General features: G+C 40.8%; 1 protein-coding gene across 2 annotated transcripts in view; it reads left to right on the top strand.

The window, feature by feature from the left end:
* Window positions 1-22,568, top strand: part of FNDC3B (fibronectin type III domain containing 3B) — a 181,880-nt gene extending 159,312 nt beyond the window's left edge. For both annotated transcript variants that reach the window (XM_086843403.1, XM_086843404.1), the window contains exons 23-26: window positions 1,777-1,989; window positions 11,736-11,902; window positions 14,650-14,777; window positions 19,016-22,568. In XM_086843403.1, the coding sequence (XP_086699529.1) occupies window positions 1,777-1,989; window positions 11,736-11,902; window positions 14,650-14,777; window positions 19,016-19,327 (820 nt within the window). In that variant the 3' untranslated portion in view covers window positions 19,328-22,568. The remainder of the gene's footprint in view (window positions 1-1,776; window positions 1,990-11,735; window positions 11,903-14,649; window positions 14,778-19,015) is intronic.
* Window positions 22,569-24,489: the final 1,921 nt, after the last annotated feature.

Genomic DNA, 24,489 nt, shown 5'->3' with positions numbered 1-24,489 from the left:
CGGTAACGTAATATGAAGTAAGATCGATGTTATATTAATTACACTTCTTCAGATACTGGAAAAGCTCTTTCTATCTGAAATGCTTGGTGAAAGCAGCAGTTGAAGAGGAGGCACCCTCTAGATCTTTGTGCCATCCACCCTTAGGGAGGAAGAGGAGGAATGTAGTGTTAGAAGGTGGTCAGGTTGCATTTCCTGAAGCCAGAAGGAAGGTCAAAGGGAAAATGCAGTTCCACACCAAGCAATATGTTGTCCCTGTTCTTGGCTGGGTCAGTAAATAAAGTTTTAAGCACACATTTGCAAATGACTGCACACACTGCATTCTCAGTGTGCAGTGGCTTTAGCTGACTAATCAATAGATCAGACCTCATTATTTTGCAGTATGTTTATTAACAATGTAACCTTTCACGTTCTTGCAGTGCAGAAAATCTGGTTTTGGGGTTTTCTTCTAATTCTGTATTCTCTGGAGATTTTTTTCCCTATCCCTTTACCATATTCTTTTCCTGACTGTAGAGCTGAAAACTTGCTCTTCAAAGCAAAGTAATTTTTCATACGTTGTTTGTGTGAACTTGCATCACTTTATGTTCTTCAGTCAAAATAAGTAGCTTTGCCAAGCAAAGACAGTTCTGGTAAGGAGTCTTTACCCATGAGAAAATACAAGGCTGTTGTGCACAGGATTTCCAAAGTGAAGGGCATCTCTCCAGCTAACTAAAGTAGGCTGAGCTATCTTAAACTTAATTAATTTTCTCCATCCGGATTTTTTGTATTTAGTCTTTGATATAACAAACTTTTGAAACCTTTTAGGCACATCTGTACCAATGTTTCTGTTTACACAGTCCTCAAAACTGTTTGGAAATGCAAATTTCCCACTTGCCTTCTGGTGTTGTTGATGTTTCCATAGTCAGAGACTGCTACTCCTCACTCATGTCAGTGTTAGACTAAGGTGCAGACAGGTAAGAGAAAATTAACAAAGCAGAAAGCAGGAGTCGTTATCTTAAGTGAGAAATAGAATTTACAAGACTGGCTCAGTTTTAAGAACATTTCCAAATTCAAGCTGCTGTGACCAGGCAGGCATTCTGCTTTTCTTCTTGATGTCCTCAAATGGCTCGAGGGCTTTTGTGCATCTTGTGAGAGTGACTTGGGTCTAGCATTTATTTGACCTAATGGACAGTTCACTGGCAGTTAACATTTCTGCAGTTTGTGGCAGAGTGTAGGAGTTTGTGGATTTAACCTACTCCATTAGTTCATCTCAGCAGAGTTTCCTGTGTTTAAATAGTGCTTAAATAGCTTTGTGAGACTCTGAGAGAGCAGGGCTCTGGGTCTTCAGGGGTGTTTGCCAACATGGGGATGGGTTTCATTGCAGTGCTTTCCCTGAATGAGTTCACCTAAATTAGTCCATGATCTCTGTTAGACAGCCACAACACACTTCTGCTTTTTATTTACTCATGGTTGGGCACTTCATATTTTCCAGGCTGTGCTTGTCCTGTGCTGCAGCCCCTTGTGCCTGTGGCTGAAGGGGCTGTCACCAGGTCCTGAGACCTTCCCCTCTGCCTTGCTGCATTTCTAACACCTTCACTGCACCTCTTACAGCCTAAACAGGATGATCCTTGTTGTGTTGACCTTCCAGTTTGCCACAAAAAGTCCTGGGAGCTGGGGTGGGGCACTGTGGCAGGGCTGGAGCAGTCAGTCCCAGAAGGCTCCCCTGTCCCTTGGGATGTGTTTATATCAAGAACCTTGTGAAAGCACTTCATTTAACATTCTTCTTGCTGTTCATTTTAGGATCAGGATCCAGGCTGTCAATGAAATTGGAGCTGGACCTTTTAGCCACTTTATTAAAGCAAAAACCAGGCCATTACCACCCTTACCTCCACGGCTGGAGTGTGCTGCAGCAGGGCCTCAGAGCCTGAAGCTGAAGTGGGGAGACAGCAGCTCCAAGCTTCACTCTGCTGATGACATGGTCTATATCTTGCAGATAGAGGACAGAAACAAAAGGTAAGAGAGATGAATATTTTTCTTGTAGTAATGAAAAAGAATTCTGGTTCATCATAATAGAGTTGTGAGTGAAAGAAAAATTCTGTTTTCGTGATTGCTTCGTGCCTTACCAGTATGAACAAAATACTGTTTTAATAGACATTCTGTGCCTGTAGTCTGAGCAAGTAATGCAGCAAAGCTGTAAGTGATACAGAATCATGGAATCATTAAGGTTGGGGAAAAAACCTCTAAATCTTTGAGTCCAACCATTAACCTAACGCTGCCAGGTCTAGCAGAAATCAATCCTGTACTGGTGAAATTACAGCAAAACCCTCTCCTCTCTGCCAGCAAATTTAAAATCAAGTTTCATGGCCACAATGCTTTACCTTTTGGAATATATGAAACAAAGATACTGCACCCAGCTTGCTGTGTGTATTAATAAAGGCAAGGGTTACAAATCAGAGGTCTAGGTAAGGTAAAACTGAGCAGAGCAATGTTTTTTTGGGCAGTGTGATGATCTTGATTTTATAGCTACAATGTTTTAGAGCATTTGAAAATATGAGCTTGGCATCTGCTTGGTAGCTCCACAATCATTTTGAAATAAAGTGTGCAAGAAAAAAAGATAAAATCTGTGTTTAAATTAAACAGTCAGTGCCAAGCAAAAACTGTTTTCCCATGTGTACTTTTTGTGGGAAGATTTGCTAATGTAGCTCCAAAATTGTGATGAGATATAGAAGGAAAGAAAGACAATATGCAATTGATGCCTAACAGTCTGAGGTCTTCAATGAATAAATATCATAGATGGTTCATAATTTACTAAGAAACACTCTCAACTACTTCAATTAGCTAAAATAAGTGACTTATCAAGTAGATAATCCTTAGAGACTTTCAGCACAAATCATAATTGCATGTAAATTAGCACAATTCCTTTAATTTAAATAGAGCTTTGCTGAGTTTATGCCAGCTGAAGATCTGACCCAAAAACTGTAATTTTAAGTAATAAACCCACCATGAATAATGCCTTAATGCCTCCCAGTATCTCAACTGTACTGATGCAGAGAGGGTACACGCTCCCCTGTATTAATCCTGAGAGGTGTCCAATGAATATAAATACCCATTTGAAAGTCTGACTGGTAAAAACAGTTCCCTGAGTGCAGTGATGCTTGGCAGGAGCCCATCACCTGCAGCACCCTGGGATTCAGTCAGCTCCAAAGACACATCCAGCAGGCTGCTTTGCTTTGCTTTCATGTAGCACTGCAGGTAGGATAGTGAAGAACTGTAAATTGTTTTTAACTTGTCTTTATACTGGGGAAAACAGTAAGCTTCCTTGTAAGAATAAAATGTTACCTCACAGCAGGCAAGGAAGGGTTTTTCTCCTTTGCTGTGACACAAAGCTTTAGCATAATCCTTTGCTTTTGCACAAGCTTTTCCCACTGCAAATGGTCTCTTACGAGCTTTTAATTGGGAGCCATTTGAACTTGATACTCTCTGCTGGATCTTCTTAGCTGTGAATTTGACTCAGAGTCCACATGAGCTCCCAGAGATGCAGAGAGTGCTCCTCTACATTGTGCTGTCTCCTCCTGCTTGAACTGAGCCATTCCATGAAGTGACTCCCTTTGGTGGTTTGGAGCAATTAGCCCAGATAATGCCCGAAATGAACCAGAGCTGGGGCTGAGGGATCCATCCCAGCGTGGGCACAGCAGAGGATTGGGTTTGAGTGTTTGAGAGCAGCTGGAGCTGGCAGGTCCTGGCCATAATATCTGTTTATTGGTTCCCTGTCTGGCAGTTTTGCTTTCCATTGTGTGCATTGATGACAGTGAGAGATGCCCCTGCAAGGAGCAGCTCTGTCCATCCAGGAGAGATGTCATCCCTGATGAGCAGGGGCTGGTAGAGGCAGGAGTCCTCTCTGAGGTCATTCCCATTAAATAAACCCTGTTGGGACTGAGGGGCTGCTCATCCCTGGGTGTGCTTGTGGAAAACACTGGAATACAGCTCTTTGAGCATCACTGGCCTCTGCAATTGCACAGTAAACTGTGCACATGTGAGGGAGCAAATAAACAGAATATTTTAGCTGGAAGGGACCTGCAGCCCTGCAGTGTGACTGCCTGGCCAGCTCAGTGCTAGCCAAGTTAAAGGGTGTTGTTAAGGACATTGTCTAAATGCCTCTGAATCACTGACAGGTCTGGGACTGACCACCCCTCTGGGAAGCCAGTCTCTGGTGAAAAAATGACACAGAATAAATGATCCAGAAAGATGTTTTGGAGTATTTTATGGTTTGAAAGAGTTGTAGAAATGTGCCATGCTATCCCCTCTGTTGGGAGAAGAGATGATACTTAATTTAGGGAAAAAGGTTGTGGTTTAAAAACATGGCTAACTGAAAAGTGATCTGTGTCTCATCCCTGGTCTTTCAGAGAACATTGTTACTGTATTCCCTGAGACATCTGAAGTAACTGGTAACAGCTTTATATTGAAATCCCTCAATTCACTATTACAGTGGTCCTTTCTTTGGTTTAAAATAGAAGTTACCTTTAAAATGCTGTTGAAGCATTTTCACAAGCAGAAATATAATGGAGTTCTTTTAAGAAAAGGAAATAATCAGCAAGGCCCATCCTGACCCAATAGCTTTAATGGCCCTTTGGTAAAGACTGGCCCTGGTTTTATGTAATGATAGTCAGACAGTGCTCTCCAGTGTGTCCTGGTCATTAAGGATTGTTTTCAACTTTTCCTTTCTGTAATGAGGTTTAACAGGCCAGTTGTTGGAGACCAAATGTTTCATTGATTGCAAGACCTGTGAAGCAAAATACTTGGAAATCTTCTGGCACTGATTAGTGTAAGGGCTTGAAGAGGTGTGCACATCAGAGATGTACCTGCGTTAGCTCCCATTAGCTCTTCGGGGTGTGACATTTAGGAAGATGAAATTAGCATCACTTGTCCTTTCAATTATGGGTAGCACTGAGTGGAAATGAGGAAAAATCTGTTTCTGGAAAGCTCAGTACATAGAAACGTTAGTTGAGAGTAAGTGACCTTTATGTAAGGAGGACTGTGAAATTCCTTTCTTTTTAAAATAAACATTTTTTTTAACTTCATTTTCTAATTGAGGTAATGTCAAGAAATTTATGTTAATCAAATTGCACTACTTTCCAGAATACTATGGATTTTTCCCTCTGTGGAACAAATGAACGTAATTAATGGTTTTTATTTTTTCCCTGCTGTACTGGTAATTAATCTTGAGTTGTTCCCACAACTAATTATACCTCTTAGTGTCTTAAAATGTTCACAATATCCAGTCTGAAAGGGAGAATTAGCAAACAAATTAGTAGTGGGTCATTCATCAGTTGCTTGTGTTTATTTTAGATGACTCTATATTGCAGTAGAGGTAAATTGTGTGATTTTTGTGTGTGTGCAGAATCACAATCAATATATACATGTGTAATTACATTTTAAGGGAGAGTTATTGGTAAGGTTGAGTAAGACACATCCTAAACATACTCTTTAAAAATACAATGTAAGGATCATTGACAATTGTCCCACACTTCTGTTGTCTTCAGTTGGTGGGTTGAACACATGAGCCTCAACATGGGTGTTTGCTCTGCTTTAACTTGAAGGTAGAATAGAAACACAGAGGGACGAGTTGCTGAATGTGCTGCCCTTGCCTGATGACTTTTGCATAATCATTCCCTGGTTACTGCAAGTTTCAAGCAGTCTAATTAAAAAAATTGTTTACACTCCTGATTTGATCAAGACAATTTACACCCATTTTAACAGCAATTACTGTTATGTATCAGTCCTACTGGCTTGTGAAATTGTATTAAAATACAAAATCAGATAAGTTAACGTATCCCTGCAAAAACCTGCAGGAAAAAATTATTTTCATATTGGGTAAAACAGTGATGAAAGGAAATTAAGCATGAACACCAAGACAGATGACATGCTACAGTTTCCACTGCAAGCCTGGCTAGATAGAAAGTCAGTGTTCAGGAAAGTTTTCAAGCTAACCCATGTTCATATTTCTGCACTGTGTAGGTGGGTATTGCTATTAATAATAGTAATATTTATATTAGCAGCATTCTGATTGGATACTGGGGGCTTTGCAAATGAAAAAGGAGAGGGAGAACTCTTCCCAAGTGTAAGAGAGTTAAGTTGTTAATGCATTTCATCTTTTTCCTGGAAGCAGAAGTAAACCTGCTTGTAATAGGTGTGAGTTAACTGTATTTATATCATTATTTGAGATAAAGTGAAGCCGGAGAAAACCCCATTAAATGTGTGAGATGAGGTGTTTCAGCTGTTAGGAAGAGAGACAGAGAGTAAGATCCTCCATAAGTATATTCAAAAAATCCCTGCTATGGTAAGAAATTAAATTTTCTTCTTTATTTTCATCTGTGCACATCTGCAGGTACTTCAGACTTCATGGGTAACTGAATATTCCAGACAGCAGATCATAAATAAGAGCAGCATCTAGACCTGAAATTCTCACTGTAATAAAAACTATTTTCTGCGCATCTGTAACAACTTTATAAGAAAACTAACACCTTGATTAGAGTAATGGCTCTAATATTTAATCTCTAAAGTATAATGGAGGCTCAGCTTAATGCAGCAGGATCACGCTGGCCAGTTTTGGTCGTGCACTTTTTTAGGTTCCAGCTTCACTTTGGTGACATTGGTGAAGCAGAGGCTGAGCTTGGCTCCCTTCTCCAGCTCTGCCCAGGTTCCTGGGGCTGTCACAGCAGCAGCTTGGACACAATGTGCTCAGTGAGCATCATTTGAAGGCCCATAAACGCTCTTAGTTTCTGCCACACTGGGAAAGTGGCTCTAATACTGCACAGGGAAGATAAATACATGTAGTGCTGTGAGAATATTGGTTTGCTGCTCTGAACTGTGCTTGTTCTCTTTTGGTTTTAGCTTTAAATTCACTCTTATTTATCTGCTGTTGATTATTGACAAGATGTTGTAGCTGCCTCATCATCTACTTCCTCCTGACTGTATAATTTCAAGAGGCCACTGGGTGCTCTTCTTGATCTCTCCCACATCTTCCATTCAAATGCTGTTAACTCCCATTAAAACTGTGCTCAGTGTTGTCCTCCCTGCCTGATCCTTTTCCCCCAGATGTGGCTACGCACAGGAATCTGCAGTCAGGCACTTTGCTGTTCTGTCTTCCATTCCTCCTGAATGTGCCCAGATGTTCCTTCCCAAAAAAGCAATTTTATGTGCTATGGGGGAGCTTCTGTAGGCTGAAATACTTCAATTCAAAATAATTCCAGACATCTGACAAGTGACTGTCTGTTGTAAATATGGGTTACAAATTCAAATTCAGCAGCAGATGAAAGGTAATCTAGTAGAAACAGGCTAAAAATCAATTTTTGGTAGCAAGTGCCCTTTGTCTTGCCTGCAGATGTGCTAGATAATTCAGGGAAGAAAACCAAACTCTTCCCATCTGACTGTTATCACTTCTCTTCCTGCCTTTTTCTGTTCTTCACTTAGTTTTGCTTTTCGAAGTACAAGGAAGGAACTGTTTCCTTCACTGGGCCCTGTTGTTACTGTTGTTATTCATGCAAACAAAAATATTGGCAGTGATGAGCATACATTATAATACAGATAATATGTATTATAGATAAAACTTTCCAAAAGGAGTCTTCCAGAAAGCAGATCTTCAGGTCAAAGGGGCCACTGCATCCCACCTGTTTGGTCCACACCTCATTTTAGGACCAGAAGCCAGAGTTGGGAGAGGTTGTGGGAGCACAGAACTCTTTTGGAGAACTCTTGTTATATGTTTACATTCCCTCAGTACCTGCCTGCAGAAGGAGATCCCAAATAATGGCTTGGAAAAGTGCCCCAAAGCTGACAAGATTGGGTCACTGGTACACTGGTACTGGTTCTAGGAATAGTGATGGATGTGGGGATTAGAGATGCTGCAGATGTGAAACTTTTCTCTCTGAAGAGAATGTTTTCAAATACAGCAGAAATTTTAAAAATTGTGCATTGACTTTGCATCTCTGAATTGGGTTTTGGCTTGAAGCTTTGCTTTCCTTGTTGCCACCCACAGTACAGGGAGCTGCAGGTAGAGAGAGGGAATCACATAGATCAGTGAGTGTTTGATAATGTTCTGCAACCAAATCAGAGGAACAGCCTAAGAAAGTAGGTGGGGGCAGTAAATGTGTAGATAACGTGATGTAGCATTAATAATATTGAAAGAGCTGTTGTTTTGTGAAATTCTTGCATTTCAGTTTCTAATTGGGCAGTTGCCTTTGTGTGCTGATGTTAACCTCTAACACCCCAGGTCTCAGATCACCAGGACAGACTGGTGCTGTATTAATGATTGTTCTCCAGCCAAAATCCTGACATCTGACCATGTATTTTGAGAGGCAGCAACAGAATCATTCAGGTGGCTCTTTCAGCCTTTGTGCCTCCCCCCAAAATTGCCATCTTTCTTAGTGCTGTACAGTAGAATTTCTTTCAAATGAAATTCTTGTAAGAACCAGCAGGTTACCAAAATACAAACAAAACACAAGCGATTGAAAGGGAACCTGCTGCTCAAAATGTGCTGGGAATTAATGAGCAGAGGTAGAGCAAGTACATTCATATTCTTCTGCTTGACTGGAAGTGACTGAAGTGGAGGAAACAAAATAGCTGCGACATGCAAAATACTTCCAAGATGATCTTTGCTGGGAATAAAAGGGTATTGATGAAAAACTAACAGCAGTGGTGTCTCCCTAACAATTGCTGTAGGACATGATGTTCTCTCTCCTCTGCTGGGTGCAGGTAAATGAATAATCTGTGACTGTTGTGAGAATGTCTGGGAAGGGAGAATTGGGATCTCTCTGGGACCTGAGGGAGAATTAGCCTCTGGAGAGTGTCTCCATCCCTGGAGAAAGTTGCTTTCTTTTTGGTATCTGCTGTTAATTTAGTGGAGAGGAGAGGCAACACTGCAGCATGGAAAACTGGAATAAATCAGGTTTAATTGTGGATGGTGCAAACTTTAAAAAAATAAATACAGTTGTATTGAGAATGCCAGTAGCCACAGAGGCTGAATTTTCCAAAAGAGTGGTGCCAGTTGAGGTATGTAGCTTATTGCCTTTTGAATTCATCTGGGCAACCTCTGAGATCTGAAATTGTCTTGTTTTGAAGAAGGTGAGAGGGAGACAGAGGACAGGGAAGGTTTCCATGCACAGATTAAGTCAGCTTTTCAGTGCATAAGAGCTTGTTCTTGCAAACAAGCTCAGAGCTGACTTGTTCTCGAGGCAGTGTGTGGAATGAGGCCTGGATGAAGCATGGTGAACAATAACAGGCTTGCCAAGAAGGCAAAGCTCCACAGCTCATGTTCAAATGTGCTTTTTAGATTAGATTTAGATCTTAAAAATGAAATTGCAATAATATGAATGTGTTACCTTAGTTCAGGTAATTTTTAATATGCTACATCACATTAGCAATGTGCAGTTACACTGATTGACTCAAATTTAAGTTCATTGTGGTCTTCCAGCAGAAAGCCCAGGAGAGTGAAAAAGTTTTGCTCCATACCTATAGCCACCTACATTGATTAACTACAGTGTTTTTAAAAACAACAGAAATAATCCTGGAGGATGATGAAACACCTACTTTACACATGAGGAAAATACTACCTTACCAAAAAACCACAAGTATTTTGAAGCTAGTCTTTGCTTTTCATTATGTGCCTTACATCATCTGCATCTTCAAACACAAAGTATTAGTGTCACAGTAAAGCCCAGCAGCAATTGAATTTGATTGGCTTGGCCATCAGCCTTTCTTCTTTCAAAATTGGAAGCCCTCTTTCTTCAAAGATGGTCAAATCTCACAAGTTTTAAGTGTGCTTCCATTACAGTCGTGTGGTGTAAGCTTCTCTGTAGCAGTTCTTGCTTTCCTTGGATGTTTTTTGAGACAGAGAAGTAGAAACAAGTGGAAATGGGAACTGGATGGGAGTATTGGTATTAACAGAACTGAAAGTATTAATCCAGTTCACAAATGACAGAAGAAGCTCAAATGTTTTTCTAGATCACTTTTTCAGTGTTAGGAAGTGTTAGTGACCTTAGACATATCCAAAGGGTGAAAAAGTCATTTGAAACATCACTACTGGCCATATGAATGATTGGAAATGTACCTAAAGCCCAGCCTGGAGTGAGGGTGTGCTTGTCTGTTAGTTGGGAAGATACATTTATCCTCCTTGCTCACCTAACTCCACAGACGATGGCAAAGAGATCTTTAGTCTAAAATAGGCATTGCATCTTTTTTGCTCTCTGTTGCCCTTGGATCAGGGTCAGAGACAAATCTCTGCACTCCTGTGAGTACTGCAGTGGTTGATTGAGCTACAAGAAGTGCAGAGGGAGAGGATCTTGTCTCTTGAGTCTTAATGCGGCCCTGAGTATGTTCTTTGCTCATCACTTGTTGAATCTCAGGAAATTTTATTCCACGAGCATGGGTTTGTGTCAGTCTTTTGAAACGTGCTGTGGCTGCTTTATATGCCTCAGAAATGTGGGATAGCAGAGAGTTGTTAAACTGGGTAAGCATAAGGTTAAGAAAATAGTTCTTTGGAAACTGGCTCTAAACTCTCCTCTTAAGAACTTGTGAGCACAGATCTTTAGTTTCCTGTCAAGGTGTGGGTCTCACTAAAACTCAGTGGGGGTGGTAAGTCACGTTAGTCCTCAGAGTATGTTTCCAGCAATTTGAATTACTTGAATATTTCCTTTTATTACAGATTATTCTTGATCTCTGTTTGTACTTATGTGGATTGCAATCATAATGTAATACAAATTGATTTCTGTCTCTGAGAGCTGGTGACAGTTTCTTTCATATGTTCAAATTGGTTGTACCTTGTATCTCATGCAAAGCCAAAGGATAAAGCTAGCACCTAGATAGGGAGGTCAAAGAAAAATATCTCTTGGCTTCCTGGTGATTTAAAACCTTCTGAAATTGTTAAGATACTTCAATAAGGGTACTAAATAATCAAAAAATAGCCTGTGATCCTACACAACAAATTTTCTGTTCTCCAAGGCCAGGACTATTATGTGCAAGACGTTGTTCCCTGGTGGAGGCTGAGTGGATGGATGCACAGTCTGGGTGCTTCCTCTTTATTTGCTTTCATCCCCACTGTTCTCAGCTCCTGGGGGTCATGGGCTTAGCTAGAAATTGCTGGCTGGCATACAGCTGTTAGTGAAAAGCATTTATCTGAGCAGAGCAATAGAAAATAGAAGTCAGATTCTCTTTAGCAACTGTATACTTTCTTTTTAAGTGCAATTGATTTTGTTCAGTATTGCATTGTTGGACAAGTTTGTGTGTGCTCTTGTTTAGTCTTTCAGTGGGAATGTTTTGGAGGATGACACAGATGACTGCAAGACAATCTTTGTGTCTTAATGTGCCAATAAAGTCCAAATCCATTGAAGAGTCAATTTTTTATCAATTAGAGTCGTATTCATTGTGTTTTCATCATACATGTAAACCAGCAGCACACATGGTGTATTGTAGCAGGACACAGGCTGCATCCATTTGGATTCCATGGTAGTGGGGATACTGATAACTCATGTAATCATTTTGCAAGGTAATAGTAGCTTCAAAAGGGACAGTGAACTTCTGCTTTCCCTGGCCTCCTCATCATCATCTGTGTGTTATTAATGTGACATTTTTATACATGTGTTTAACAGCCCTGCAGGGCACATGGTGCCAGTTTTCACAAGATGGATACTTCGAGCTGCTAAGTGCAATAGCCAGAAATGTCAGTGCCAGTCCACTGTAACTACATACTCCCATTTTTATTGTTTCAGGTTTATCCCAATTTATAGGGGACCAAGTCACACGTACAAGATACAGAGGCTGACGGAATCCACCTGCTACTCGTTCAGAATACAGGCGGTCAATGATGCTGGGGAGGGACCTTTTTCAGAAATCTGTACCTTCTGCACAACTAAGTCAGTCCCACCTGCAATCAAAGGTATGTTAGTAGGGTTTTTTAAGTGTAAAAAACGTGTAAATATTTATGTAATTTCTAAGTATGAGGGGAGGCTGTAAGGGTTAACCATAAGTATGTAATAACACATGTGAAGAGCCAGTTTGTGCTGACTGCAGGTTTCTCTTGAGTTGTGAAGTTACTTAATGGTGGGAAGCTAAATTACCACCCAAAAAATCACACAAGCAATATAAAGGTTATGCCAGCCTCCGTTGCAATAAAAAACTTAAAATGCTGTTATTAATCATGTTTACCTAGGGCATTGCCCTGGATTATCACAGCATTTATACAAGGGATCTAACAGCTGCAGTGTGTGTGTGTGTGTGTACCTACCAATTTAAGCTTTAGTAAAGTTCAGTATTTTCTGTTGTGCATGTGATCAGTTCAGAAGTGTAGACCTTCAGGGTTTATTTTTCCTTTAATGTCTAAAATTAATTATGATATTTCACATATAGAGCACTAGACTTAGAACTCAGCATGTGTTCCACTAGGAGAACTAAAGGCCTAATTAAATGAAGTTTTATAACGAAATGTCTTTTACTGTGTGTAAATTTTGTCCTAAGTAATTATGCTCCTGAGGAGGAGGAGGAAGGAAGGAAGGAAGAAGCAAAAGTAAAAACCACAGTGAAAGATATTTCATTATAAAACTTCACGTAATTAGGCCTTTTGTTCTAGGCCTAATTAGTCCTTCTTTGGCCTGTTACAAAGGCAGTGGGTTTGCTCTATGGGCTGTCAGATAAGCTGAGCTGAAATCAAATGCACCTTTTCTCCTGGGTGCTGAAGTCTTCCCTGTGAAGCCCTGTGATTTTCTGAGAGAAACAACAACTGCCAGCTTGTCAGAGGTTTTGTTTGGTTCTCTGTATTTAAAATCTGGCTTTGGTGATATTGACACCTAGTAACCAGATATGTAGAGAGGGGAGAACACTGATGGGGGTGCCTTTCCCTGCTAGGTCAGCTGCTCTGAGTAACCCCCAAGGAGAACAACACTCTCCAGCAAAAATTACCTGTGTGGTTGAGTGTAAGGATGCTTAGCCAGGGGTGAGTTGTCCTGGTTCACACCTTTACACAGGTGTGAGATGTGCTGCCCAGGCATGACCCATGCACTGTAGTCACACTTGCGTTTTGTCAGCTAAAAATCCATTTTATTCAGTTCACCTCACCTAGATCTTTGTTTTGAACTCCCAGTCTGCTTGTTGAATCCCTGTTAAATGTGACTCATCCCCTGGGCTGAGCATCAGGATGAGTATCAATGGTGCAAATACCAGGTTGTGCGTGGGCTGGGACCTCGGGTACCTGACAGAGCACCGGCTGTGACAGAGAAAAAGGGCATGACAGAACTGTGAACACTGCTGAGAGGAAGTGAGGCCATGGGGAGGAGTGGTCTGATGCAAAATGATAGTGTTGATGCCCTTCTGTGCTCAGAGAAATACAAAGGAATTTATTTGATAAACTTAGTTTGGCTTTTTATCTATCAGAAGAAAGTGTTTGTTCTCCTATAAACTCTCCTAATTACTCTCTTAGTGATGCCAACCCTAGAATAGCTTTGTTGTTAATGGCAGTGTTTTGTAAGTGTCAAACAAAAATCTACATGTATTGAAGTGAGGGATGGAAGGAGAAGGAAAAATAATTGAGATTGTTGTTGTCAGCTAAGATGAAGGGGTCTATTATCAGTCTCTCAACACTAGCAGATGTGCAGAGAGAAGTAAATGGATATTGATTACATTTGGGCCTTCATGATTCATATGTTCCTCTTGGGAAGCAACAAATCAGTCTAAAATTTGTGTAATGTATGCAGCAGCATTTGTTTCTTTGGTAGACCCTCCTGTTGTCTATTTTTGTAGGGCTGGGGATCTAGATTGCCTTTAACAAGCTCATGTCCTTGCACGTGCACATGTTAACCACCTGATACAAGTGTTCAGCACTCTTGTTTCTCAGTTTTATTCTTTTTTTGGCATTGTGCTTGCTGGCTCTGCATGGTAAAGAGGTTGGTGGACCCTCAATGCTGTTGCAGTTTTTTTCATGCCTTCCAGTGGCAAATGCTTTGTTGTACATAAAAATGTGCTGCCCCTGTCTGTGCTCTGCTATGCTCACCTGTGAGCTTGCCATGGGTCAAGGCAAAGCATCCCTTAGCTTTGAGCTGCTGAGAGAGCCTCTGCCAAGGACAGCAGCCTTGTAACCTGAGTAATGGAATTTCTCTGGAGTTCTAGTGAGCTCTAGTCTGAGTCTGGCTAGAAATAGCAGGTCTGATCAAGTGGGTGTCAGGTCCAGAGTTAAAGTCCAAGTATTGAAAACTATGCTTGTCCTTTTGCTTCCCAGGCTGGACTTCATCTCTGATACAGAAGATTCTTTAGCTTCTCACATTCCTTCTGTTTTTCCTGAATGAAATGTTTGATATTATTCTTCTCTTTCAATGGCATTTAGCATGGGAGGGATGTGCAGACATCTCCAGTGGAACAGATGTTTGCTCAGAACCTCACAGAACTGCTGCTTTTATGAATGCATGTGTAATTTGTGCACTGGCTTCTGCTTTGAAAAGATCAGTGCACAGCACTGCAATTAAGTTTTGAAAGTTTTCTCTAAATCCACTCCTCCTTTGTAGCAGCTCACAGAGTGGACAGGTAAGAGGAGCTCTATCCTTTTTAAAATGTTCTGGTATATATTACAGTGCTCATAAAAAAAGATTTCAGTGCAGTCTTTATATTAAACATTAATAACATTTCCTTTTATTGTAGCCCCTCGAGTGACACAGCTGGGAGGAAACTCCTGTGAAGTTACCTGGGAAATGGTCCCACCCATGAAGGGAGACCCTGTTGGTTATGTTCTGCAGGTACTGGTTGGAAGAGAATCTGAATACAAGCAGGTAAGGAAATGGTCTGGATTTAATATTGTTAAATTGATAGCATAATGGAAATGCTTTTGAAAATCCACTGTGCTGTTCTTTCTACTGTATTGAATTACACCCTATGGTGATGTGTCAGGTGCACTTTAGTAAAGGCTGAGTCAAAATTAAGGGCTGTAATGGGCTGTTTTCTCCCCTAAGGGAGTATATAGAACATCATTATTTTATTGGAGTGATTTGTGTTCTTTCTGTGGTTAATCACTATTTTTAACTGTACTAACCTTTAAAAAGTTACAATTCTGTTCACCCATGCTTGCTTCTGAGCTAGCTGCTCTTAACCATTATCTGGAGATGAGATAAAGTCAGAAGATGAATCTTTCTAAGCCAATTCCAGGACTGTCCATCAAGGTTTTCAGTCAAGTACACGTTAAGTGGTTTGTTCATCTGCCTCATTCCTGTCTGAGGTTTTGATGCACGTGTAACTGCTGTGTATCCGTTCTGTCACTGTGGAAACAAAGGCAGTGAAGTACAGCTGATCCTTCTTTCCATGTCTGTCTGGATTAGACATCACAAGTGGACACTTCTCCAGAGCACCTGAAACAGAACAGCTCATTCACAGTTAGATCTTTTATTTCATCTGTGACACCTCTGGCTGTGCAATTTGCAGTGCACTTCATCTGTGTGCTTTCTCCTTCCTGTGCTTTCTTTTGCTGTCAGGTGAATTCCAGATAAATCCAAATTAGGGAAATGAGATATGCCATGCTAATTAAACTCTTACGCTGTGCTAATTAAACTCTAAAAAATATGTATAAGGTAGTGCTTTCTTTGCAACTGTGTCTTTGTTCCTCTCCAGGCTGTTTTTGAGTGCTACTGTGAACTAATGAATTATCAAAAATAACATGAAAAATGCAAGACAATTCATGGGGGCGATAAAGATTCAGAGACCTAACTATTGTTTTTGCCAGGAAACATTTTTGGTGCTGGTGTAGTTAATGAAACCCCTGTGTACTGTGTTGGCCTCATAATGTCAGTGGCATTAAGTGGAGCCATTTTGCTGTTGCCTGATGTACAGAGCAGCTTTGGTGTGTTACCTCCAGGTACAGCTCAGTAAACAGAGCCCCAGTGTTTAAAATGTTCTGGGGTAACTGGGGAGAACTGGGCACAGCTTCATGTTCCTGGGACATAAGCGATGGCTTAATCTGCACAGCCCAGAACTCGTGGTGTGAAGAAAACAGCAGTGAAGGAAGTAAAAAATAGTTTCAGGGTCTTCTTATGTTGAAGGTCTTAATTTCTCATGAGGCAGAGCCTGACGAGGGGTTTTGGTGTGAGCTGTCACAGTAAGTCCCTGGAAGAAGGTCCTGGCTGGGATGCTCCAAGTGACCGTGGGACTTGTGTAGTTCTGGCTGATAACCAGCCATGGGAGAGAGAGAGACTTGCACTGTTTCACCTTCACAGAAACCACCTTTGCCCATCAAGATGTTTTTTCTCCATCAGGAATGTGGGTGGTATCTTGGCCCTGGGGCACATCCCTGTCCGTGCTCTGAGCACAAAAGATAAAATACAGAAACACCTTTCAGTGATTTTCTGGCTAATACATTTCACCTCTGCTTTCACATGCCTGTGATCACCTGCTGCCTTTTAACTGAAAAGTACTGTCACCAATATGATCATTAATGTTATCCATATGTTAATTACCTTTGAAGTGCAAGTCCTAAATTTATCTTTAAATATGTTTTTTTCCCTGCAATGACAAGTATATTTTGCATATGTATCTAAAGAGGTAAATTATACTGGAAATATTTTGCAAATTGTTTTGAAGGGTGGCACGAATGAAGTACACTCCAGATGTGCCATCCCTAGTATGTCTTAAATTGTAATTTTTTTTCATTAAATGTCATTGTTATTTGGATTTTATTTGATTTCTTATTTTGGTTCAGAAGTGGTCATATTGATTGCAAAGGTTTATTTGTGGCAAAGGCATGTAGAGCTTTTCTGGCTATGTGTTTTGAAATGAAATTGTTAATTACAGCAGCACCAGAAAGCAAATCTTGCTGACAGCTGCTTTGTGAGGGCTTTGAGTTGCCCTGACTCAGAATCTAAAGAAATGGGAGTTAGGTGGAGGAATCCTGACTCAGTCCAGTGGGACAGTGCAGCTGCCCACAACAGGTGGGTTTTAGAAATGGAATTGCCATTGGAGAGCAGGGTGGCAGAGGTGTTCTTGGGATGAGGGGTGCTTTGCAAACAGATGTTTCAACCCTCACATCACTTTTGTGGGCTGCTACAGCACTTCCAGTTTTGTTTTCCCTGCAATTACTGTAACCCAGTGACTCGCTCCTCATTGGCATGGGGAAGAAGAACAAAGACAAGAGGAAAGGCAGCAGTGCATGGCTGTGGCCAGTCACAGGGGTTTATGGGATGAATTTGTTGTATTCCTGTGACTTTACCTAGAGGGAACTTCCTGCCAATGCTGAGCAATACTTGAGCAAGGCAACATTTATTTAAATGTTGTTTTTTGATCTGTGCCTCGGGTCCAAGAAACATGAGCCAGAGGACTTGTGCTTAGTCTGGAAACCCAGACTAACCATCATTCAAACTGCATTTGGAAAAGCTGTGAAAGCTGAAAAGGAAAGGAGAAAACAAATGAAAGAAGCACCTTAATCTTTTTGTCACAGACCACCTCAAAAAATCAGCAACTGGCTGTTTAACCAAGGGATGAGTCTCAGGGACAGGCAGGGCAGGAAAGCTGGGAAGCTGAGCTCTTCAAGTGGTCTTTAGCTGAGCAGGTTTCTTCTCTTTCCTTCGCATTTCTTTATTCCAGAGTAACACACAGGAAATCCTCCATGGGCTTGGGACTAGTTTCCCACTTGCTTCCCTTTTCTAAGATGAGTTCTTGCCCCTGGGAGGGCAGAGATGCTCTCAGCCTTCTGCTCCCACAGTGAAGAGAAGGGAAAAATGGTAAATGAGCAGAGGAAGAAGCATTTGTAGTTTTCAGAATGTATTTTTCCCAGCCCTCTGTAATGCTTCTTTCATTTCATAAAATAAGAGTTTCAACAACCATCCATTATATAAATAATTTGTTTTCAGAGTTTGTGAATGTTTCCAGTGTTGTTTTTTTTCCATTTATGCCACAAAATTGTCTCAGATACTCAGTTTTTGCTCTCCTTTCTGATACCATAACTTGTGCTCTGTGGCATGTGGTTCCTACATTTGATTAACATAAATTTGTGATGGGTTTGGATTAGTAAACAACCAAATATAATGCAATCAAGAGGAAATCTTTCATACCTTAATAATATTTTATTATTTCCACAATTCTGAAAGCGCAATTTCTGGCAAGATTGCTGTTTCTTGAGAGAAATGTGAGGGAAAAATACATTAAAATGACATTCGTAAGCAATTTTACAACTACACATTGAATGACTTCCAATGACCTCGTTTGGTAGGTTTTCTTTCTTTTGAGGCCAGACAGGGTGATTATGTCTCAGACATGTTTTAGGCATACAGTCACACTCTGAGTGCAGAAATATGTTTGCAGCATTTATCACGCCCACAGAAGATTAGTGTGTGTTATCATTGCTGCACTGAGTGATGTGTTGTCTCTCCCTGTGTGCACTGTGTTGAGACTTGTTGAGAAGTGCTCCACGTGCCTCTGTTCTTCCAAAACCTGCGTTGACCCAGTGAGTTCCTTCACCTGAGAAGTGTTTCCTTAGAGACTTGATGTCTGGAGAGGCTGCCTAGAGCAGAGGCTGGACAGAGTTAGAGAATAAAGCAGGGATTTATTAAAAGGCCCTCAGTAGATGCAACTTGGGCAGTCCAAAAGCCCCATGGAGGTTACACCCAAGATGGACAACAGCCACGGGTTTTCCAGACAGACAAGAGTTTATCTGTTTGCATATCAGGGGTTAATTGTCCAATTACAGCTTCAGGTAAGGAAGTCACATTCCCCCGGTTTGCTCCCCCAGTTCATTTTTGTTTAGACTTTTGGGGGCCTGAGGCTGCAATGATGACCTTGGTTCTCAGGCCTGGAAGGATTCTTTTATCTGACCAAACAGTGGAGAGAGCTTACTAACACTGTGTGGGGTTCAGAGTCAAACACTAACGCAGTGCAGGGTCTGAAAGATGTAGATTCTAAAACCTTAAGGCGCCAGACTGAACTTGCACGGCGCGATCCTCGCGAGCCCTCACGCCGCCGCGCTGCTCGCCGCCGCGAAAGCAGGAGGGCATTGTGTCTGACCGGGCTCCCTGGTTTGTTTTTTAAGGTGTACAAAGGAGAAGAAACCACATTCCACATCTCAGGCCTTCAGGTGAACACAGACTATCGGTTCCGCGTCTGCGCCTGCCGCCGCTGCCTGGACACCTGTCAGGAGCTCAGCGGCCCCTTCAGCCCCTCGGTGGCCTTCGCGCTGCAGCGCAGTGCCCTGCTGCTGGCGGGCGAGCCGGGCGGCGCCGACCAGGCCAAGGCCAAGGCCATGGTGCCCACGGACGAACAGTTTGCGGCCCTCATCGTGCTCGGCTTCGCCAGCCTCTCCATCATCTTCGCCTGTATATTACAGTACTTCTTTATGAAGTAGACGATTCAACCCCAGTTCAAAATACAGATTTAACTAATGCTACGCATTATAATCCACACATTTATTCAGATATTCCTCCTCCTCCTTTTTTCCCCGCCCCCTCCCCCCCTTTTATTTTTTTGTTTTTAAATCATTCTACCATGCGTTTTATATACTGCTCTTGTTTTTACAGTTCTAGCTTGAAGAAAGGTAAATCAGTGTTTTGATGCACCTTTTTGAAATTCAGAACTAGGAAGTGGTCAAACTGGAGAAACAAGCAAACCAGATACCAAAAGCAAGATATTTTTGTTTTTCCTTCACGACTTCAAAATTGTCACCAATTTGCCTTTTCAATGTTATTTTGGGTTTTTTCACTGAAGTTCATGCAGTCTCTTATTTTATCTTACTATTTAGGAAATTTTAATCATGAGTCACTTTTTTTTGTCTCTTCTTTTTCCTTCTAAACATTAGTCACAAGTGTGTATAGAGGTAAGACTAGAATACAGTGTTAGTCAAGTACCCATTTTTCCTTGAACAGTATTAGCAATGTTGCTTACGAATTATTCACTACATTTGCCCCAGTTTTTCAAAATAAAACCTAAGTTATTTTAACTGTTTAGTGCATTTAAATCGGAACAGCATCCTGCAGTTGAAAAACCTTTTTAGTTGCCTGTTATTTTTATAGTTACAAACACTATAAACTGCCTGTATAAGAAATCAAATAACCAAACTGCATATAAATTATGAAGCATTATAGATTTTTTTTTACCATTTTGATTCCTAGCAGTAATTTTAAGTAAGAGGGCATTGTGCAATAGTTAGTTATTCCCATGTTCAGCTATTTAAAAGCTGCTTTAACTTGTCTGTTTGTCACTGTATATAACTATTCCTGATCTAATACTAGGTATTATTCTATTACATTCAGCCTGATTTCTATGATTCAAGCTGGTGACAGCTTACTGCCTCTACTGAATTAGATGAGATTTACACTCAATGGAAGCAAACTTTACTGTCAGTTGATCTTTTTTTTTATTAATAATATTATTGTTATTTTTTAGAGGGGTTTCTATTTCCTGGAACTTTCTTGGAGGTAACAGAAATCACATCTGATTGTTTTAAATACCTTAAAAGGGTGTCTATGCTGTTCTTACCATGGGGCTGATTGAAATAACTTGGTACCTGGCAAAGCTGAGATGAGAGTCCTGCAGAGGAATGGTCCCTGCTCTGGTGGCAGTGTCCCCCCCTGCCTGCCCCTTCCCAGACACATTTTAATCCATCGAGACACTAGATTTTTAACTCTTGAGTCATGGGGTTATTTATAATTGAGTCAACATTGTTTGAGTACCTCAGGGACATAAATGAGCTGGAGGTGCAAATAGATTCCAAAAGGGTGCAACAGACACAGTGTATTTCCCTGCCTCTTGTTTTTGTATATTTTTGCTACTTGATTTTGCTTTTGTCCTAGCTTTTTTGTGCTCTGTCTCCATCGTCTAAGATTCAGTGTCCTGTACTAGCATAATATTCCCTTAACCAAAGTAATGGGGAAAAAAACAACATTATTTTTGTTTTTAGGTTTATTTATACTATATACTGCATACAGTACTTTAAATACCAATTACAGTGCAATCTTTTTATTTATTGTAAAAAAATAAAAAATAAAAAGTGTACTTATGTACTAATCTAATCCCCCTCTCCACCCACCCCATAGCATGTTACATTTTGTCTGTTTTATACTGTTGTACTTTAGGTCAACTTTTTACCTGGCAGCATTCCTAGTATTATTAACCTTCTTGCATTTTCTTGTGTTTTTGAAGATGAGAGCATCTAGTACATAAAATGCCAAAAAAACCCATTATCAGTGATTCAAACGTTTACATGTATCCAAAAACAAAATCATCTCTGGAAAGAAAGTGCTAAGATCAATGAATTATTCTGTGTGCCTCTCTAGATGTAGCAAATATTAGAAATGTTCTGTATTTTGTTATTGACTATAATTAGTTTGATTTAGCCTTGCAAACTAATGGCATTGAGCTAAATATATATATTTTTTTGTTTTTTGCCAAAGTCATGGCTTGTCAAATTTATTTACATCTTATTTAAATTTATTTGTGATATGAAACTCTGTGACCTTGCATCTGTATTTTGTGAGCAAAGAGTATACAGCTGTTTTCATTGGAGGGGAGAAGAGTGTATTTTTTAAAACGATGAAAAGACCGCTAGTTTGGAAAAAAACCCAGAAATTTGAATAGATTCCCTTTTTTTATTTTTGGTATATTGTTTGAGCAGTGCTGCTATGAAATCCGAGCTTGACACCTTTTTTTTTAAGAAAAAAAACAACAAAACTGCTTTAATAAAGAAAGGAAAAAACCCGATGTGCTCTAGATTAGCAATTTTGGAAGTTTGAAATACGAGTGCTACTAAAAGCAGTGAGCAGAAGTGGAGGGGAGAGCAATCAGGCACACTCAGAGCATCTCTGTCCCTGCTGATCTGTTGGGTCCCTTGTAACCACACCAACCAGAGCCCCAGTCCTGAGCTTTTGGGAGCTGGTGCTGGGACAGGCCCAGTGGGTTTGATGTTTTCAGTCTGTGTCTCCTGCCAGCGTGGTCTGGTTGTCACTCGTGTGCCAGTGGCAGAGATCACTGATGTCTCACCCTTCTGCTCTGAGGGACATTGTCCCTGACCCACCACTGCTGCTGCCTTGGCCCTTCCCAAACCTCCTCGTGCCCCTGCTCCAGCGGTGGCAGGTGTTGGATCCAACCCCAGGGCGCTCTGCTCTCACAGAAACCACCACCACCAACAAAGGTAGATTGAAACACTAAGTATTGAATACCCTTAAGGAAGGAGAGAGAGAGATTTTTATATAGTTCTGCCTTTTTCTTTATGAACTTGAAGTGTTTTCTAATCCTGTTTGTTGGCTCCAGTAGCTCAGTATTCAGTGTCACGATTGAGAAGTGCCCTAATTGAATGTGTATGAACCTTATTCTTGCACAGTTCTTTAAATTGAAAAAGAAAAATAAAATGTTTTTACCTCACTATGGGAACATACATTCCAAGCTTTTCAACTTTAAAAAAAAAAATAATCAGAAGTTTTCTTGTATTGTAAATTTTAGACTATTTCATATGCATTATATTAAAACTGCCATATCAATTTTAATGTATAGATTTTGCAAATACTACACTATGTATGTAAGACTTAACTGTATCTGTAGTGTATATGTAATATATTTATGCCCAATAAATGTTTTAATTCTTTCTGTTTTAATTCTTTATTCTAATTGAACACAGCCCTTTGGGTTCATGTGGTCCCTTCTGGCAGGTCAGTGCTGTTGAGCATTCTGGAGTGAGGGTGGGAGCCCTAAATTTACCTCAAGATGTTTCTGGTTTTCAATTGGAGTGATTTTGTGAAGAGTAAGTTTATTGTAAATAAATTATTGTGAAGAGAAAATTTATAGAACACCTGAAAGTCAGGTATTCTAATAGTTTCTTTTAAATAGCTTGAAAAATCAAGGGTTTATATTTATAGATACACACCTAGGTTTGTTTTCTCAGTAATTAAACACTTGAAATACTGGAGCTTTTAACTTATTAATTATGTGCAATGAATTCAATTCCTTATCATGATGAATTAATCTAGTATGAATACATGTTTCTTGTCAAACACATTGACATTAATTTTTTAATGCTTTCCTTCAAGTCACTGCATAAATACAACATTTCATTTGTTTGCTTTTTTAATAACTGAAGTTTACAACATGAGTGGGGTTTTCCTAGGGGAATACAGTAACTTTTTTCACTTGGTTGCTCAGCTTTTTTATTAAAGCAGTGATTGCCAAGACAATCTCTTTAACAAAATCTTTTAAATATGTCTGTAAAACAGTAATCAGCACTTTGGCATCTGAGATCTTTTCAGTGGTCCCTGGTTTATTGCCAGGGGTGTCTGCAGAGATGCTGGAGGGCAGTGAGAGCCCATGGGAGTGAAGTGGGATTTAAACATTTGCTGTTGGAGTTCTGAATGTTACCTTGTGCTGTTATCACCCACAGGTTTTTGCAGAGGTGCTGGGTGCCTTCCCCACACCCAGACTGTGCAGAGCTGGGTAAGTAGCACTAAATTTACCGTGAACTGTGTTTTGTGAGGAGGCACAGAGCAAGTTGTAAAGAGCTGTGTTTACCAGCAGCTTTTTTTGCCTGCTGGCAAGAGAAGTACCAGCTTTGAAAAGTTCTGGAAGAGACCAGAGACTGGTATTTTGGGTATTTCTGTGGCCTGAGCAGCAGTGTTTGGGGTGGTGCAGGGTGGGCTGTGGCCCTGGCACATGTCCCAGTGTGAGCAGTGCCAGGTGTGCCCGGCAGCGCGTGGTCCCCAGGCTGGTGCTGCCGTTTCTATGGCAGCAGCGATTCTCTCCTCTCAGTAATAACAGAGCTGCTCAAAAAACAGCGCCTGGAATTTGTTTTGCTCCTCACTTCAGTCGCTCCTGCCAGCTCAGAGCACGTTTGATGTGGTGCAGGAGAGCTGAGCCCCACTGGGGAGGGGGGCTCTCTCTGAGGAACCAGGGAGTCAAAGCCACATGTGTCAGGAGCTGAGCCACGCACTCCTGGGATGAGCTGGGAAGCAAACAGGATCTGGAGTGACACCAGAACATGTTGTTCACCTCCTGTGGAGCTTTTCCACAGGCTCACCTCTGTCTGAATTTTAGGAGATGCTCAAATTCAGTGTTCAGCTGAAGGGAGGTGGGTCATAGCGCCGGTGCTGTGCCAGAGGACCAAGGCTCTCCTGCCTCTCCCTCCCATCTTGAAGCATAGCTGAGATATTCAAAATCCCCCTGAAAATTAAATGCTTGGACTGGAAGCAGATGATCATTAAAACCCTTCCCAACCCAAACCTTTCTATGATTGCATTCTGTGAGTTTATGGCCCGTGGACATGGAGTGATTCTTCTTCAGCATTAATGACGTGTACATCAACAGGATGGTTTTTGCAACCAAGGGTGTCAGGGACAAGAAGGAATTTGTGTGGTAATATGAAGTATAAATTATATTTCTTCTGCAAATCTTTTTCTGGAATTATTGCAGAGTTCATGATGTATTGTCATTTATTGAAGTGATGGACAGTTATATTCTCTGTCCTTAACCTGGCCTGGAGTAAAGATGCAAATGTTACCTTTATTTTTCTCAGAGTGAGAACTACGA

This window comes from Cyanistes caeruleus, chromosome 10 (genome assembly GCF_971803275.1).
Source record: "Cyanistes caeruleus chromosome 10, bCyaCae1.hap1.1, whole genome shotgun sequence".
Classification (NCBI taxonomy): domain Eukaryota; kingdom Metazoa; phylum Chordata; class Aves; order Passeriformes; family Paridae; genus Cyanistes; species Cyanistes caeruleus.
Note: the sequence above shows the minus strand (reverse complement) of the source record. Positions and strands in the feature narration are given on the sequence as shown.